The following is a 19452-nucleotide window of genomic DNA, read 5'->3' as shown; positions in this document are numbered from 1 at the left end:
GTCATACACATCTTTAGCCCCGAACACCATCTTTTCCAAAAATATATTTTAAATGTTATGTTTCCGGATGCTACATTAAAAATGTTATTGCATACTGATCTGTATTTATAAACACACACACACATATATATGGACATAATCTAAAACAAATGAACTGCTCTAGAAACTGATTCTAAAAATATTTACTACTGGTCTTAAGTAGTTCCAATGACGTCACTGAAGGATGCTCCATGGGTCTAATCCAAAATCAAACTTCAATGAGGGGTGATTACAAAGTAGTAAACATTTGTAGGATGATATCCTTATTTTGCTGATCAGAGCTTCTCAGCAGTTCAGGTCTGATCTCACACTGTTGTAAATCAGGAGTAACTCCACTGAAGACAGTGGAATTACATTTAGTGTAAACCAACTTTAAGGCCCGCTCTACACATAGATGGTGTACCAAATTAACTGTTTTGGTTAGGGTTCTGATTTTATACTAGTATAATTAGTGTGGTACAGCTCTTAGCATGGATGCTGTTACACTGTAACAACAGAATAAAGTATAACCACATAAAGATGCTTAAAATATACATCCCATCTCCCTCCTTACACAAGGAACCAAGTAGATCTGTCCTCAACCAGTAATATATTTTAAAAATTCTGCTTTTCAGGGATTTGGTAACTCCTCGTTTTCTATTAAATAATCTTTTTTTATATAATTAGTCCCCCTAACCAACCTCCATACTCCAAGGTAGGCTTCTTTTAATGAGCTCTTGTTAACTTCTTCAGTCCTAGCTTCTTTGTGGACAACGGGCACCTCTGCTGTCTCCACAGTGCTGTCCTTCTGTTCCTCTATACACTGACTGTTCCCAGTTGCTGACTCCTTTACAGCTGTCTCTTCGGTCCCTTTCTCCTTGGACGTCTCCTCCATTACAAATGGTGGTTGGCCTCCAGCATGTCCCTTCTCCTCTTCCTCTCTAGCTTCTTTCTCCAGGTCTTCATAGTTGCTCTGCCGTCTGGTCTCAATGTACTTGACCACACAGTAAATGACAGAGCCCAAGGTGTTGACCACTACACCTGCTATAAATAGCTTTGTGGGTGCCACATCATTGAATGCCACCATCCCCACTGTGATGGTTGCTATGCTCTTCACCACCCCAATGAAGCTCGTGGTCACAGCTGAGTTAATGTAGGTGCAGTGAAGGGTAGTAAAGTTCATGGCACAGCCAAAGAAGACGCAAGCAATAAAGGTGCATGTCATGACAGGGTCCTTCCAGCCTGGGAAAGACCAGACATTGATGGAATCCATGCTGGCAAAGGAGCAGATAATGAGAAAAGGAGTAGCCGAAACAGCAATGACATATTGGGCTGTCAGGGGTCCATAGTCACTATCTGCACTTGTCTTTTGAATGAGCACTAAATATGTAGCATGTACCAACACAGCCAGTGCTCCTGTCACATACCCTACGGGGTCACCAGTCAGGTCACCAGCTCCTGCCAGAAGAGACAGAAAGAAAAATGCATTTACAAGAGAGAGAGAAAGAGAAGAGAAGGAGGGGGGACCATGTTCTTATTTGTGACATTATTTAAGACCAAACAGAGAGACAACATCTGTTTAAACAAATGTTACTGAGTCCTATGATTTCTGATTACTATCCTAAATTACACTATCTTCTGACAAATAGGTAGATAAAAAGACACCATCACATACAAAATCTCTTTCTCTCCCCCTTACTTCAAAGTCATCCCTTTAACTTCTCATTCTCCAGATCCTACCCAGCCAGAGAGTTTTACCTCAGAGCCCGAATTAGTTTGCATCCTCTCTTTTTTTCTGGGGGGGGGGGGGGGAAGAGGAGGGAGAAGGAAAGGAAAGAAGGAAGAGAAAGGAAACACACAGTTGATATATAATCATAGCAGGAAAATATTTTTGTATTGCTGTCTCTGCCTCAAACTATCCCCAGAGCTCAGTACCAGCCGGGACGTGCCATTTAGCTTTCAGTGTTCAGTCTCCTGATCCTGCCCTTCCCACCTCCCCCCAATAAAGCAGGCAGCTTCTGGCGCTGGAGAAAAGAGCCCAAGGTTTGGTTTCAGTGCAAAATGAACAGTATGTTTTTCATTCCGGTTCCATGAACAATTCATAAATCCGTGTGGTGCCTTGTCCCTAGCAGAGCCAGATTCTGCCTTCAGAACCCACACATGGATGTCACCGTTGCAGTCAATGGGAGTAAAGCGTGAGGATCCGAGGGCAGAGTTTGGCTTTTCCTCTTGATGCCCGGTTACAGCTTCCACCTGCCGCCTCCTTTCCAGATCCCCGGCTTCCCAGCTGGAGCCTCCGAGCTACCCCGGCCTCTCAAGGGGAAGCCAGGCAGCTCCCAAGGGCGCGGAACTCAGTGGGTGGGAGAAGGGACAAGGGTGATCGCCTTCTCAACTCCTATTTCTAGCCCACCAGAATAACCGTGGCACTCCTCGCTGATCCCTGTAGCCCCAGGAAAAGGGAAGAGCTGGAAACCACCCCCTGTTCACAAGACCTGCCCTGCACAAAGGGATCGCTGCTCCCAAGCCACAGAGAGTTGGGAACAATTTAAATAACCTTCTTGCCCCCCAGAATAACAGTCCCGCGTACTGACCTATTCCAAGCCGAGGGAAGGAAGCTCAAAGGGACCGGGAGGAAAGAGGCTGCGAAGGGAAAGGGAGGGATAAGAGGGGCCGATGTGCTGGGGAAGCAGGGATGAGAGATCAGCGCGGAGCCAGTGAGATAAGGGGGTAGGAAGGAGGGGTGGGAACTGAGGGGTGACAAGTCTGAGAGGGGCTAAGGAGCGGCAGGCAGGCAGGGAGGGGGTGAGAGGAGTGGTAGGGTGGGAGTGTGTTGGGGAGGAGGGTCTGCAAGAGGAAGATGAGGATGGGGGATTGGAGAGGTTGGAACAGGGATGGGAGAGAAGATGATGGGGGTTAAGGGATGGGGTGCGGGGTGGCCGCAATGGCAGACGGGAATGGGGTGAAGGTTTGGTGGGGACGGGAGGAGAGGTGAGGAGGGCATGGGGATGAGGTATGAGGGGACAGCAGCGCTGGTGACGGGGCGATGGGCTGAGGGTGGGGGGCGGAGGGAAGGTGGTGGGGGGATGCGGTGGGGGTGGATGGGGTGAGAGGTGAGAGAAGGTGATGGGGTGAGGATGCGAGGGGAGGGATGGGGACAGCAGTGCAGGGCGATGGGCTGAGGGTGGGGGGCGGGAGGGCAGGGGGTGGGGGACGGGGTGGGTGTGGATGGGGTGTTGGGGACAGCTGTACAGGGCGATGGGCTGCGGGTGGGGTGTGGGATGGGGATGGGGGACGGGGGCACGGGGACAGCTGTACAGGGCGATGGGCTGCGGGTGGGGTGTGGGATGGGGATGGGGGACGGGGGCACGGGGACAGCCGCGCAGGGCGATGGGCTGAGGGTGGGGGGCGCAGGAGAGGGACGGTCCGAGGGAGCGGGACGGGGCCGGGCTCACCTGCCAGCGCCGCCCCGCAGGTGGTGATGAGCACGGCGCCCAGCACCCCGGCCGAGGGGCCGCCGTTCTTGAGCACCAGGACGCCCAGCAGCAGGGTGGCCAGGGGCAGGCAGCGCTTGAAGACCACGTACATGGGCAGGCTGAGCCCGCGCAGCGCCCACAGGGTGAGGCTGGACTGCAGCGTGGAGAGCGCGGCCACGGCCGCGAAGGGGCGCGCCAGGCTGAGCCCGAAGGCGGGCAGGGCCACCAGCCCCAGGCGCCGCAGCAGCGCCAGGCTGAGGGCGGCCAGCGCGCTGCTCAGGCACTGCAGCAGCGTGAGGAAGGCGAAGTGGTGGCGGCTGAGGAGGAACTTGAGCAGGATGTTCAGCGAGCCCGAGATCAGCCCGTGGGCCACCGCCACCCCGATGCCCAGCGCGCGGCCCTGGCACAGCCGCATGGCGGCCCGCTCTGCCCCCGCGGCGCCGGGGCTCCGGCAGCAGCCGCCCGCGGGGAGGAGGCTGCGATCCCCGTTACGCCTGGGCGCCGCCGGGTTCCCCGCCGCCGCCGCCGCCGCTCCGCTGCGTGGGTCCCCCGCCTGGGCAAGTGACACTGATCCCAGCGCCGCTCGCTCGCCGCAAAGGGGCAGGAGGGCGGGGGAGGGGCTGACCCGGGGGGGCGGCGGGGGCGGGAGGGGGGGATCCCGTGGAGAATCTCTCCGCGGCCCTTGGAAACCCCCTGGTGCGGAGGAGCCCGAGTCCCTGCTGCCGCGGGCGGGGCGGCGTGGCCGCGCTGCACTCCCCATGACTCTAATTACAGCGGGGTCCTGTCCTTGTCTTTGCTGGTTTTCCTTCCCGGCCGCTTCCTTGGCCCCGGGGATGAGTCAGGGCTGGCCGGGTGGTTTAAAGAAAAGAGCCAGCGCCTCGGAAGGTAAGGGGCTAGCACTCGGCCAGGGGCATGCACCAGCGCTTGCCCCCTCCTCCTTACACTCTCCCACCCAGAGGGGGGCAAGCGAGTGCGGCTCTGACACCTCCTCCCTTTCAACGGGGGCGTGGGATCTAGGGGAACAACGAAATCGCCCAATTTCCTCACCCGCAAACATTCTTTGCCCCCCCCCCCAAGCCCGACCCGCAGGAGGGGCCGCCTGGAATGAATGCAGACCCAACCGCGTCTCCCCTCCCTCTTCAGCAAGGGGCACGGGAAAGGGTGTGGGGGGGGGGCGCCGGGGGGCGCGGGGCGGCTCCGAAGGAAATGCCAGTCTCGCTCCTGCCTCGACTCAAGCGCCTCCAATTTATATTCCCGCGTAATCGGCACGCAGCCAGCCGGGGGGGACCCGTCGGCAATCAAAGCGCTTCCCGAAGCAGTGATGGTTGTTGACACAAAGTTTCACGTACCCAATAAAACACCGTGAAACGCCACCTCGGGTTTATTTGTTTGTTTTTTCTTTTCTTTTTTTACCCCGCGGCGGTCCGACACGGATCGGAGAGATCCTGCTTCTCTACCAGACCTGAGGGGAAAGTCCTGGCGGGAGGTTTTCGGGCACAGTGCCCGAGCAGACACTGGAAACTGGAAAGAGCAACTGCAGACTGCACAGGGTGGGGATCATCCCCCCGAGCTGTCCGGGAACCGCTACACCCTGTGCAGAGATAACACCCCGCCCCAGCCCCGCGTGGCCGCTTGGTCGCCTCGTTAACTTTATAGTCAAACCATCCCGACCCAAGTGTTAGGGACGCGCAGGAGAAACGGGCGACCTGCCCTCTGTAAAAGCCAAGCAAGCGGAATGAAGGCTTGGTTTGTTTGTTTTTTTTCCTTTTAAAGGCACAGAGGTATTCTAAAATTAGCCAGATCCCAAGCAAACTTTATTAATTTGTCTTGTAAAGGTCGTTGAGTGCTTTTAAAAATCGCGGGAGCGGGTATTCTCTGAAGGAACACGCCACAGGCTAACCTGACAGTCGGACCTTTTAAATCAAACAAAAGGTCAATAAAAGACGCGCAGAATATGTGCACCACATCAACAGGAAGGCACAGACCCGGCAGTAACTTAAGTTTAGTTTCTGTAACTTTCACATATTAAAGATTTAATACAAGGGCATTTCCAACAGTGCATTTTAACCCGCGGACGGTTGAAAATCAGCAGCTGGTTACAACAGAGCATCCGATGAAGTGAGCTGTAGCTCACGAAAGCTCATGCTCAAATAAATTGGTTAGTCTCTAAGGTGCCACAAGTCCTCCTTTTCTTTTTGCGAATACAGACTAACACCGCTGCTACTCTTGAAACAGAGCAGGCGTTTTCTCAGATGATGTTAAATCTAATCCGCTATTGCAATATCACACTGACAATCTAGTTCGGACTGCCCACGGCCTCCATACACTTCAGTACTAAATCAGATTTTTTTTTATGTCACCATCAGCCAAACCATTAACTCAAGCCCCGCAAAAGCAGGCTCGCCGTGCTGCAGGTACGGGCTGGAAGCTGGTTTTTAGAATTCAGGGCATCAACACAGGTTCACCTGCTAGAATGAAAACAGACTACATCGGTGGGAATTAAACGCCTGCCCTTCGACTGTCCAATGGAGCCCAAAGAAAAAGTTCACGCTTAATGATTCTGCTCCAGAGCCCGCTGAAAACAAAGGACCCCCCCATTAACTTCAATGGACTTGGGATCAAACGCATTACGCTCACTCTGTTGATAATCCCCCTCTTCTCTTGACTAGCAGTTTTACATTCCCTAGGAAGAGTCAGCACATCAGATAATCATACCCCTCAAGCTACAATTCCTCCCCCGATTTCCTGCTTCCTGTTCTCTGTTAATTACATTTCTATTGGAAAGATTTATGGTTCAAAAATGGGCAATAAAGGGTTGCCATATGGAGTCCCCTCTAGTATAGCTAGTATACGTGCTGCGAAACTCTATCTCCTGGAAATCATGAAGATAATCTAGTAAGTGACATCTATTGTACAGGGATTTAATCCTTTGGCCACCATCGGTTCTCTGGGATGGATACAGAATATTACAATAAATCATTTTCACGAGACAAGTGATGGATAGTCTCGCTTCAAAAAGAGGGTACTCTCAGAGGTATTTATTGGGAACATTGATGGTTACACAAATTATCCAAAGCCAAGTTTTACAATTTGATGAAAATTCTGGTAGGAGTAAATTAGCCCATCCTTTCTCTTGAATGATTGGAGGGAGTCAAGAAGATTTTCCACAAGGTTTTAAATGTTAATTGAAGTAGAAATAGATCACCTTGAATATGTGGAAAGGTCTAACCTTTTGCCCTTCCCAGCACCCACTTTTTCAATAGTCAGTGGCCTCAGGAAAAGTGATGGAACTTTATAACTTTCAATCTTCAGCATTTGAAAACTATACATGCCCAGGTCTCATTCACTAACAGTAAGAATACACTCTCGCTAGCGGTGTATGGTAAATAAACTTTTATTTTGTATTTTAAACACAGTAATGAGTTTATATTTCCTTTTTGTTTACAAAAAAAGTATGAGAAAGGACAGAATTTGGACAAATAGGGAATGGTGAACTCAGGGCTCTAAGTTTGTCTTCAATTTCATTGTAATGGCTCACTTATTTGTTATATAGCGTGGGCCTGTTCCTGAATTCTTATTGCTTTCGATAGAGGTTGTGTGTGCATAAGAAACACCTCCTAAAGACTTACCATAGCACTTAACAGAAGCTGGGAAATATTGTAGCCACCCTTAAACTCGTTTCAGAGTAGCAGCCGTGTTAGTCTGTATTCGCAAAAAGAACAGGAGGACTTGTGGCACCTTAGAGACTAACACATTTATTTGAGCATGAGCTTTCGTGAGCTACAGCTCACTTCATCGGATGCATTCAATGAAGTGGGCTGTAGCTCAGGAAAGCTTATGCTCAGATAAATGTGTTAGTCTCTAAGGTGCCACAAGTACTTGTCAGGGGGCTTATTCCTTCACCCACTTACTTTCCTGGTCCTTCTCACATGAACAGAGAGCAACAATACCTGAAGTCCAAAGGTGCAAACAATTCGATGTTTATTGGGGTGAGCTTCCAGCAAGCATGATTCTAGTTTCCTTCCTTAGTATCTCCCTTCCCAGCTCTGACACCACACAGCCTTATACCTGAGTCCTTGTTCCCATTCCTGCCCTTAGCCAAACATGATTCCAATTTCCTTATCCCCATTCCCTGTTCCCATTTCCCCCTTTAGCAAAACATGGTTCCTATTTCCCCTACCCACACCCCACCCACTTCCTGATTGACTGCAGACTATATAGTAAAACTTGAATTCTGCTTAGCTGTACCTTAACCAATCATTTTCCTGAAATTTAACTAATCAATCCTAACATATTGTAACATGATTATGTAACCAATTATATCCCACTACCTTAATTAGTTTACACCCAGCAAAATTAATTATACAGCCAACAGGAAAAATCACAGAACCAGACAGAGATTATACAGACAAACAGTTGCAAAGTGGGAATTATAATGACAAAACAATACAGAAGTGAGGATTTCACATCCCAGCTATTGATAAGTGAGTTCTTGCCAGACAGGATGCTATCAAACTAAGTTTCCTTTTACATCTCCTAGGCACTTCCCTTTCTCTGGAGGCAATAGGCATTATCAGGACAGGATTGTATTCCTTACAGCCCAATAGCACTTTCTTTCAATGTGACTAGTTTGGAATGTGAGGATGTGACCGTTCGCTTTCCAGCTTATGGCTGCCTCTGCTGCTTAGCCAAAGGCCTTAGCCTAAGAACAGGGCCTCAGACTGTCACAGTAAGAGAAGGACCTTACACTGGCAGGCAGTGATTTTGATTCTTTCTTTTATACCTCTAGAACTAGCCAAGTGATAAGAATAAACCTACAGACAGGCCTGAATATCTATATCCTAACACTCCACCCCTATTTTTTCTTTTGGGATCCTCCTGCCCAGGTATCCCTGGAAAAGCATAGGACATATGGCGACACATTTCCTGATAGGGCCAGGCATCAAGGTGGAAGGTGTCGATATTCCATTTGTCCCACTGCCCCTTGTGTAGTATAGTGCCCTGCACCTTCTCTTGTATGGGCATACCACACCTATTCCAATTAGTGTTCCAGACTTTCCATTATAGCGGACCCGAGAAGGTTGAGTCCGGGTTGTCTAGTACACTGTAGGGTTTGGAGGGCTTACTACATTACTTATAGGTTATCTCCCTATGCAACGTAATACAAGTACAGTTAATAATACAAAATCCACAGCAACACCTAGTCCTGACCACTGCACTATGGTCCAACATCCGAGACACCCCCAAAACACTGCCTCTCCTCCTTCGACAGGGTCACGATCTTATGTGTCCAGTTGCTGGCAGTTGCAACAAGCTGCCCCTGCAAGTTTTGCTTGCTTTTGTCCATATCATAAGTCCATTGAATGTTCACAGAGAAATGGGATATTGTCCAAGCCAGCTTGACCACTTGGTATGGAATCAGGAAGCATGCCCTGGCTTATTCACAGCAATAAGATTCACAGATCCATTTGTGCACCAAAGTCCAGATAGCAGCATGTAGATGTGTGTAGTTTTGTTATGGGCTGGTGTAATTGTGCCCCCAGTAATATGTACATTCCCAGCAAAACACCTTATACACAGTACACCCAATTGTCTACCCGCTGCATAGGCCATTGATCCTGCTCCTCCATAGTCACAGGAGAGGGGCACATCCAAACATCTTCTATAGATTTACATATTTTACACACCCCTCCATTGATTCCCAGTGAGCTCCTCCCCTTCTCATTATTTCCAAAGGGCTTGTGGGGACCACCTTAGTTGCCATTCCATTTCCAGGTACCACGGTAGCTATTACACAGGTGCTGGCCTCTTAGTTGAGCATTTTGCATTCCCATACACATCTTCCTCCCCAGGGTCAGCCTTTTGAAGCCATCCCCCACGCATGTCATGAGATTTTCTGTTCATTAAAACACAACAATGCTAGCAACAAGACAAACAACACAAAACACAGATCCAGTTATTCTTCCGCTGGTGCCAGCTTGCTTGTAGAGTGTCTGAAAAACAAAAGAAACAATTTCCACCCCCCTGGTGGGGACAGATTATTGCTTAATAATAATACCACTTTCTTTTACAAATTTCCTTGCTAATTGCAGGAAAAACAGAAGAATTACCACTAGCCTTGCAACAAGCTGCCCTTATTTTGTTCTATAGTCAGGCTAGTGAATTATCCCACTTACTGGTCAGTTATGAAATTCATGAGGTGGTGTACCTCAGTTTCCCCTCTTGTGCAACAGACCATGTTTGCAATAGTTTCTCTGCTGTACCGAGCTCTAAGTTTATTCTCAGGTAATAGCGGAGACACAGCTTCAGATTTTAGCACTGTACACACACACACACCCCTTAAGGTTAACCTGTCCCCCTTATTTTCAGGCTTGACTTGTTTTTTCACCTCCCTTTCCTGGAGGGCCATAATCTGAGTCTTCTACTGGCTTGTTTGCTGATCAGATGTATTCATTATTTGCAGCTCCTTTGTGCCCATCAGCTAGGTAATTTGCATTTACACAGAGGCTTACTAGCTTGCTTCTGGATCCAAAGCTGTTAGCAGCTCAGACACTGTCTTAAAAGGGAAACATTTTACTTCCACCAGAGTTCTGATTACTTTCCACTTTCATCTCCTGCTCCAAAACACACACAGATCTGAAAAAGAAAGCACAACCTATTGTGGCCCCTTTTGGAGCCCTAATATGATTTTAATTAAGTACCATGTTTTATTTGCATTTCTTTTACCCCTTCTCCAATATACACTGCACACGTCCTGGGAAAATGCACATTCCTTCCATATAGTTTAACCTCCATAACATTATATTAGCCATATTAATTTTACACAAGGTGTAACTGCCTCCCCCATGCCCACAGAGTTTTCATGCACACCCACCAAAGCAACAATCTGATCCCCCAGAGCCAGCCCAAGGCTCAGTGTTCCCATCATTCCTCCCCTTTTCCTTTTCTTTTACCACACAAAATTCTCTTTTGTCTAACATTTCTTGCACTGTGATTACTCTTTTTTACACAACTGTACCCCAATTACACTTCCATCTTGTACAACTAGACACAACCAGGGGCAGCCAAGTTAAGTTCCAATAGAAACCTCTTACATCCTTTATTGATTTTGATTACATTACCCAAAAGTCAAATAATTTTGATCGGATTCTCTCTCTGCCTGCTGCCTGCAGCAGTCCCTTATAGACCATTTCTGTGGGAAAAGGGCCCATTTCCCCTCAGAAAACTGTAAAGGCTTCTGGGGATAGAAGCCTAGTGGTGGTAGTAGCCACTCCACCTGACCCCCTCGGATAATTTAATTACCAAGCTTCCATCTAATGTGACTGCACAGAGTTGCACATACAGTTACATGTATATAACTGGGTTTTATCATTAAACAAAAACTTCTTTCTTGACATCTCACATAAGTATCCAAAGTACCCTCCATTAAAACTTCAGAAAAAAAAGAGTGTGGAAAGGCAGGTTGCACTTTGAAACTTTTTTTTTCCTTCCCCTTCTTTCTCTCCACTCCCCCAGGACCAAGTCCCAGCTCCAGTCTCTAGTCTGTTAACTCTGCTTTTGACTTTAAACCCTGTTGTGCCAAATCATCTTTAACTACTCCTAAGTTACATCCCTTCAGCAGCCCTTGCTGAAGCAGCACCAAACTTGAAAGATTACTGGCAGCTTCCCATAATGCTGCCCTTACTTCAAACCTCTCACAAGCAGACTGAAGTGCCTCCTTTCCCTGGAAGACATTCAGTCCCCATGGGCAGGGACCTTCTTCCATTACCCACATACCAAGGAGGGTGGGCTCCTCAGCCACCCCCCATCCCTCTGGGTCCCCTAACACTTTCTCCATTTCCTTTTTAATCTCATCCCAGGTTGACCCTTGCACCTGTATGGGCCTTGGTTCTTCCTTATCCATTTATCCAAAAAATCCTTTACCCTGGCTTGCCAGAACCCACAACTACCATCACGAGAGTTCGCGATACCCCCTCCACGCAGCTGCGTGGACTGTTGGGGAGGGGGACTTACAGGCTGCCACTCACCTATCCAATACGATGCATCCGAGTCAGTCACTGGCACCAATATGTTAGGGGGCTTATTCCTTCACCCACTTACTTCCCTGGTCCTTCTCGCATGAACAGAGAGCAACAATACCCGAAGTCCAAAGGTGCAAACAATTCGATGTTTATTGGGGTGAACTTCCAGCAAGCATGATTCCAGTTTCCTTCCTTAGTATCCTCCTTCCCAGCTCTGACACCACAAAGCCTTACACCTGTGTCCCTGTTCCCATTCCTGCCCTTAGCCAAACATGATTCCAACTTCCTTACTCCCATTCCCTGTTCCTATTTCCTCCTTTAGCAAAACATGATTCCAATTTTCTTACCCCCATTCCCTGTTCCCATCTCCCCCTTTAGCAAAACATGATTCCAATTTTCTTACCCCCATTCCCTGTTCCCATCTCACACACCCACATGCCCACCCCCACCCCCCATTGACTACAGATTATATAGTAAAACTTGAGTTCTGCTTAGCTATACCTTAACCAATCATTTTCCTGAAATTTAACTAACCAATCCTAACATATTGTAACATGATTATGTAACCAATTATATCCCACCACCTCAATTAGTTTACACCTAGCAAAATTAATTATACAGCAGACAGGAACAATCACAGAACCAGACAGAGATTATACAGACAAACAACAGCAAAGTGGGAACTATAATGACAAAACAATACAGAAGTGAGGATTTCACATCCCAGCTATTGATAAGTGAGTTCTTGCCAGACAGGATGCTATCAAACTAAGTTTCCTTTTACATTTTCTAGGCACTTCCCTTTCTCTGGAGGTGATAGGAATACAATCCTGTCCTGATAGTGCCTAACAGCCCAATAGCACCTTATTTCAATGTGACTAGTTTGGAATGTGAGGATGTGACCATTCACTTCCCAGCTTATGGCTGCCTCTGCTGCTTAGCCAAAGGCCTTAGCCTGAGAACAGGGCCTCAGACTGTCACAGTAAGAGAAGGCCCTTACACCAGCAGACAGTGATTTTGATTCTTTCTTTTATACCTCTATCACTAGCCAAGTGATAAGAATACACCTAATTCTTAGAGTATAGGCCTTTACAGACAGGCCTGAATATCTATATCCTAACACTCCACCCCTTTTTTTTTCTTTTGGGATCCTCCTGCCCAGGTATCCCTGGAAAAGCATAGGACATATGGCGACACATTTCCTGATAGGGCCAGGCATCAAGGTGGAAGGTGTCGATATTCCATTTGTCCCACTGCCCCTTGTGTAGTATTGTGCCCTGCACCTTCTCTCATACGGGCATACCACACCTATTCCAATTAGTGTTCCAGACTTCCCATTAGAGTGGGCCTGAGAAGGTTGGGTCCGGGTTGTCTAGTACACTGCAGGGTTTGGAGGGCTTATTACATTCCTAATAGGTTATCTCCCTATGCAACGTAACACAAGTACAGTTAACAATACAAAATCCACAGCAACACCAAGTCCTGACCACTGCAGTATGGTCCAACATCCGAGACACCCCCAAAATACTGCCTCTCCTCCTTCGACAGGGTCACGATCTTGTGTCCAGTTGCTGGCAGTTGCAACAAGCTGCTCCTTCAAGTTTTGTATGCTTTTGTCCATATCACAAGTCCATTGAATGTTCACAGAGAAATGGGATATTGTCCAAACCAGCTTGACCACTTGGTATGGAATCAGGCAGTAAGCCCTGGCTTATTCACAGCAATAAGATTCACAGATCCATTTGTGCACCAAAGTCCATATAGCAGCATGTAGATGGGTATAGTTTGGTTATGGGCTGGTGTAATTGTGCCCCCAGTAATATGTACATTCCCAGCAAAACACCTTATACACAGTACACCCAATTGTCCACCCCTTGCATAGGCCATTGATCCCGCTCCTCTATAGTCGTAGGAGAGGGGCACATCCAAACATCATCTATTAATTTACACTATTTTACACACACCCCCATTGATTTCCAGTGAGCTCCTCCCCTTCTCATTATTTCCATAGGGCTTGTGGGGGCCACCTTAGTTGCCATTCCATTTCCAGGTATCACGGTAGCTATTACACAGGTGCTGGCCTCCTAGTTGAGAATTTGCATTCCCATACACATCTTCCCCCCCAAGGCCAGCCTTTGGAAGCCATCCCCCACCCACATCATGAGGTTTTCTGTTCATTAAAACACAACAATGCTAGCAACAAGACAAACACCACAGACAAACAACACAAAACATAGATCCATGGTATTCTGGGTTATTTTTCCCGCTGGCGCCAGCTTGCTTGTAGAGTGTCTGAAAAACAAAAGAAACAATTTCCTTCCCCATGGTGGGGACAGATTATTGCTTAATAATAATACCACTTTCTTTTACAAATGTCCTTGCTACTTGCAGGAAAAACAGAAGAATTACCTCCAGACTGTCCTTATTTTGTTCTATAGTCAGGCTAGTGAATTACCTCACTCACTGGTCATTTATGAAATTTATGAGATGGTGTACCTCAGTTTCCCCTCAGTTTCCCCTCAGTTTCCCCTCAAACAGACCAAGTTTGCAATAGTTTCTCTGCTGTACCAAGCTTTAAGTTTATTCTCAGGTAATAGCTGAGACACAGCTTCAGATTTTAGCACTGTACACACACACACACACACACACACACACACACACCCCTTAAGGTTAACCTGTCCCCCTTATTTTCAGGCTTGACTTGTTTTTTTCACCTCCCTTTCCTGAAGGGCCATAATCTGAGTCTTCTAGTAGCTTGTTTGCTGACTGGATGTATTCATTATTTGCAGCTCCTTTGTGCCCATCAGCTAGGTAATTTGCATTTACACACAGAGGCTTACTAGCTTGCTTTTGGATCCAAAGCTGTTAGCAGCTCAGACACTGTCTTAAAAGGGAAGCATTTTACTTCCACCAGAGTTCTGATTACTTTCCACTTTCATCTCCTGCTCCAAAACACAGCGATCTGAAAAAGAAAGCACAACCTATTGTGGCTCCTTTTGGAGCCCTATTAGGATTTTAATGAAGTACCATGTTTTATTTGCATTTCTTTTACTCCTTTTCCAATATACACTGCACACGTCCTGGGAAAATGCAAATTCCTTCCATATAGTTTAACCTCCATAACATCATATTAGCCAAATTAATTTTACACAAGGTATAACTGCCTCCCCCATGCCTACAGAGTTTTCATGCAGAACCCACCAAAGCAACAATCTGATCCCCCAGAGCCATCCCAAGGTTCAGTGTTCCCATCATTCCTCCCCTTTTCCTTTTCTTTTACCTGTGCACACATACACACAAAATTCTGTTTTGCCTAACATCCCTTGCACTGTAATTACTCTTTTTACATAACTGTACCCCGATTACACTTCCATCTTGTACAACTAGACACAACCAGGGGCAGCCAAGTTAAGTTCCAAAAGAAACCTCTTCCATCCTTTAGTGATTTTGATTACATTACCCAATAGTCAAATAATTTTGCTCAGATTCTCTCTCTACCTGCTGCCTGCAGCAGTCCCTTATAGACCATTTCTGTGGGAAAAGGGCCCATTTTCCCTCAGAATAGCTATAAAGGCTTCTGGGGACAGAAGCGTAGTGGTGGTAGTAGCCACTCTACCTGACCCCCTTGGATAATTTAATTACCAAGCTTCCATCCAATGTAACTGCACAGAGTTGCACATACAGTTACATGTATATAACTGGGTTTTATCATTAAACAAAAACTTCCTTCTTGACATCTCACATAAGTATCCAAAGTACCCTCCATTAAAACTTCAGAAAAACAAAAGAGTGTGGAAAGGCAGGTTGCACTTTGAAACTTTTATTTTTTTTTTCCTCCACTCCCCTAGGACCAAGTCTCAGATCCAGTCTCTAAAGGTGGTCTGTTAACTCTGCTTTTGACCTTAAACCCTTTTGTGCCAAATAATCTTTCACTATCCCTAACTAATTTACAACCCTTCAGCAGCCCTTGCTGAAGCAGCACCAAACTTGAAAGATTACTGGCAGCTTCCCATAATGCTGCCCTTACTTCAAACCTCTCAAGCAGACTGAAGTGCCTCTTTTCCCTGGGAGACATTCAGTCCCCATGGGCAGGGACCTTCTTCCCCTACCCATATACCAAGGAGGGTGGGCTCCTCAGCCACCCCCCATACCTCTGGGTCCCCTAACACTTCCTCCATTTCCTTTTTAATCTTATCCCAGGTTGACCCCTGTACCTGGTATGGGCCCTGGTCCTCCCTTATCCATTTATCCAAAAAATCCTTTACCCTGGCTTGCCAGAACCCACAACTACCATCACGAGAGTTCGCGATACCCCCTCCAAGCAGCTGCGCGGACTGTTGGGGAGGGGGACTTACAGGCTGCCACTCACCTATCCAATGCGATGCATCCGAGTCACCGGCACCAAGATGTTAGGGGGCTTATTCCTTCACCCACTTACTTCCCTGGTCCTTCTCGCATGAACAGAGAGCAACAATACCCGAAGTCCAAAGGTGCAAACAATTCGATGTTTATTGGGGTGAACTTCCAGCAAGCATGATTCCAGTTTCCTTCCTTAGTATCCTCCTTCCCAGCTCTGACACCACAAAGCCTTACACCTGTGTCCCTGTTCCCATTCCTGCCCTTAGCAAAACATGATTCCAATTTTCTTACCCCCATACCCTGTTCCCATCTCACACACCCACATGCCCACCCCCACCCCCCATTGACTACAGATTATATAGTAAAACTTGAGTTCTGCTTAGCTATACCTTAACCAATCATTTTCCTGAAATTTAACTAACCAATCCTAACATATTGTAACATGATTATGTAACCAATTATATCCCACCACCTCAATTAGTTTACACCTAGCAAAATTAATTATACAGCAGACAGGAACAATCACAGAACCAGACAGAGATTATACAGACAAACAACAGCAAAGTGGGAACTATAATGACAAAACAATACAGAAGTGAGGATTTCACATCCCAGCTATTGATAAGTGAGTTCTTGCCAGACAGGATGCTATCAAACTAAGTTTCCTTTTACATTTTCTAGGCACTTCCCTTTCTCTGGAGGTGATAGGAATACAATCCTGTCCTGATAGTGCCTAACAGCCCAATAGCACCTTATTTCAATGTGACTAGTTTGGAATGTGAGGATGTGACCGTTCGCTTCCCAGCTTATGGCTGCCTCTGCTGCTTAGCCAAAGGCCTTAGCCTAAGAACAGGGCCTCAGACTGTCACAGTAAGAGAAGGCCCTTACACCAGCAGACAGTGATTTTGATTCTTTCTTTTATACCTCTATCACTAGCCAAGTGATAAGAATACACCTAATTCTTAGAGTATAGGCCTTTACAGACAGGCCTGAATAGCTATATCCTAACACCATTCCTGCCCTTAGCCAAACATGATTCCAATTTCCTTACCCCCATTCCCTGATTAATATTTCAGAATTAAAATAGGTAACTAGTTAGAATAAAGAAAAGAGAAAACAAGCATAATCATCAAAACCCAATGATGGAGAGAAATTGCAGGAGGGGGAAAACAGGTTACTCTTGCCTTTGAAATAAAGGGTAAAGATGTTTCTTTTCCAACAGGTGTATGTGAACATAAGGAGCAAAAAATGAATTACAACAGCTTTCAAGTGGTTTATTTTTTACAACATACATTTCTGGAAGCTTCAAGTTGAATGCATGTCAAGTGGTCTTCATTCCTGGAAGCTTTGCTTCCACTAGCTCCATCAACCAAGCAATTCTGATATTGGCTCAGTTCCTGATATATGTTAGTGTTTTCTATTCTCTCGTTGCCCCCACCCATGTTGATCTGTCTCTTGTAACTTGCCTCCCCTTCTGTCCCATTTTTATCTATTTTCATTTTTGCCCTTACCCCTTACTTGACTCTGCCAGTTCAGTGGGTGAAATCCTGGCCCCATCCAGGACAAAACTCCCACGGACTTCAACAGGACCAGGTTTTCACCAGTTGAACTCAGCATTGTGTCTTTTCTAGATTATTGCCTTCCTCCATCTCCTTATATTTCTCTTTCCCTGTCTCACCCATCCAGTCCCCTCCAACACCATTTTCTCATGTCTACTGTTTTTCAAATTCTCTCCTTCCCTTCCCTTCCAATTTTACCTCATCTCCCTTCCCCCACTTCTTTCTCCCATCTTTTATCTTCCACCTTGGCCTCTTTCCTCCTCTCTGAATGCTGGTGCTCTGTACATTTTCAACTTTGGTTTGTCCTGTACTCCAAATGATTGTCTGCCATTCTTACCCCTTTAATATCAATATTTGTATTTATAAGAGGCCCCACGGGCATTCATCCTGTTTACTAGATGCAGATTCTGAATATTAAAATACACAACACAATAAAGGACTGCTCATCCACCTTGAGAGACAGAGAGATCCACTTGGCAAAGTGGGGATAATATTACTCTGAATCACCCTTTTCCTGTCCAAAAAGCCTCTGGGAAAAGATGGTTTTGTAGTGTACTTAGAAGATTCAGGCTCTCATGGACCAAGACTAGGGAAGAGTGAGTGTCAAAACCGAAGAGCTTTCAGACAAAATGTTCTGTCGTCAGCAGCTCCTTCCCTTTTATAGCAAAGGTGCTCCAGCTCAAATGTCTTCACTGCTCAATGTCAGCAGCCCAGTATAAAGAGTGGCACAAACTCACAGTTAAACAGGCCAAGATGGGAAAGGATCTCTATATGGGTTAACATGCTGGATTTCATTCAGAAACTTACTAGAAGCCACTGCAGATCTCAGAGCCCTGGTTTATGTGTTCTTGGAATGAAAACCCCATTAAATAAGTAGGCCATGGAATATTGCACCACCTTCAGTTTCCAATGGTCTTATGATGTAGACCCACGTAGAGCACTTTGCAACAATCTAATCCTGAGGTGGCAAACGTGTGGATAATTGTGACAAAGTCTGCATTGGTCCCACTCTTCTCACCAGGTGCAGATGAAAAAAGCACTTTTGTCACAGCCACTTCTAGGGCATACGGGAGTAACCCAGGATTTAAATTGCTGGGGTGTGTCAAAAATGGCTTAGCCAGGGGCGTCAATATCAGATGAGGATGCTTGGTGCCTCAGACAAACAAACTGCAAGTCGGTGGGTAGAGTGGCTTGCTCAAGGCCTCAGAACAAAGAAACTCTCAGTCCCATGCTTAGTCCACAATAGCATGTGCTGCCTCTCAGGGCTTGTCTTCACTGTAAAGTTAACTTTAAGTTATAACTCAGGTGTTGTCCCCAACTCTATCCACATCCACACATAAAATACCCTGAGTGCAGTGTTTTTAACACAGGTTGGCTGGCCAGCTACAGCTCAAGAGAGCACAACTTGTCAGCTAACATGGCCACTCTGCAATGTGGACACAGGGCTAGTGCCATTACAGTGCTGCTAGTCCTCCAGTGCTTCCCAGTAATTCCACCCATATGCCCAGGGGAACACAAATAACTCACTGGAAAAAAATCAGTGTGGCTCAGGTTGCTGCAGTATTAAGTATCATGGGATGTGCCCCCAAAAGTTTTAGTACCACACACAAATAAGTGCAGCGTGTGTGTGGACACAGCAATCTGAGTGTTATTTCTGCAATGAAAATGGTAGAAACCTTTCCCAAAAAGAAAAAAATGTAAAACTGGAAATTAGCCTTGAGAGTGGTAGAGTTCAAGAACCTCCTTACTACCACAGAAGGAAACCTCATTTTATCCCTCACTGTGAAGGGAACGTGTAGGGGAACACCAGAACTGAAGGCCAGCCTATAGTAGTGAACAGTGAGGACACTTGCACTCTTGGCACACGATCGCACAAGCAGAACAGATTGAAAGAGCACTATTTTATCAAAACTAAGTTACATACTGTGACACTGCACCTCATATTCTTCAGAGTGATATTATATGATTAGGGCATAATTATGATACATATTATACAAGATGACTCGTAGGATTGGAAAAGTT

At 46.6% G+C, this 19452-nt stretch overlaps 1 protein-coding gene across 1 annotated transcript; it reads right to left on the bottom strand.

Annotated features, from left to right (window-relative positions):
* Positions 1-649: 649 nt before the first annotated feature.
* On the bottom strand, positions 650-3906 carry SLC35D3 (solute carrier family 35 member D3). Its single transcript, XM_073336671.1, has 2 exons — positions 3471-3906; positions 650-1476 (listed from the first exon to the last, which is right to left on the bottom strand). The coding sequence occupies exons 1-2, from the start codon at positions 3904-3906 to the stop codon at positions 650-652; spliced, it is 1263 nt and encodes a 420-aa protein (XP_073192772.1).
* Between the last annotated feature and the right edge of the window lie 15546 nt (positions 3907-19452).

Source organism: Lepidochelys kempii, chromosome 3 (genome assembly GCF_965140265.1).
Source record: "Lepidochelys kempii isolate rLepKem1 chromosome 3, rLepKem1.hap2, whole genome shotgun sequence".
In the NCBI taxonomy this organism is placed as follows: domain Eukaryota; kingdom Metazoa; phylum Chordata; order Testudines; family Cheloniidae; genus Lepidochelys; species Lepidochelys kempii.
Note: the sequence above shows the minus strand (reverse complement) of the source record. Positions and strands in the feature narration are given on the sequence as shown.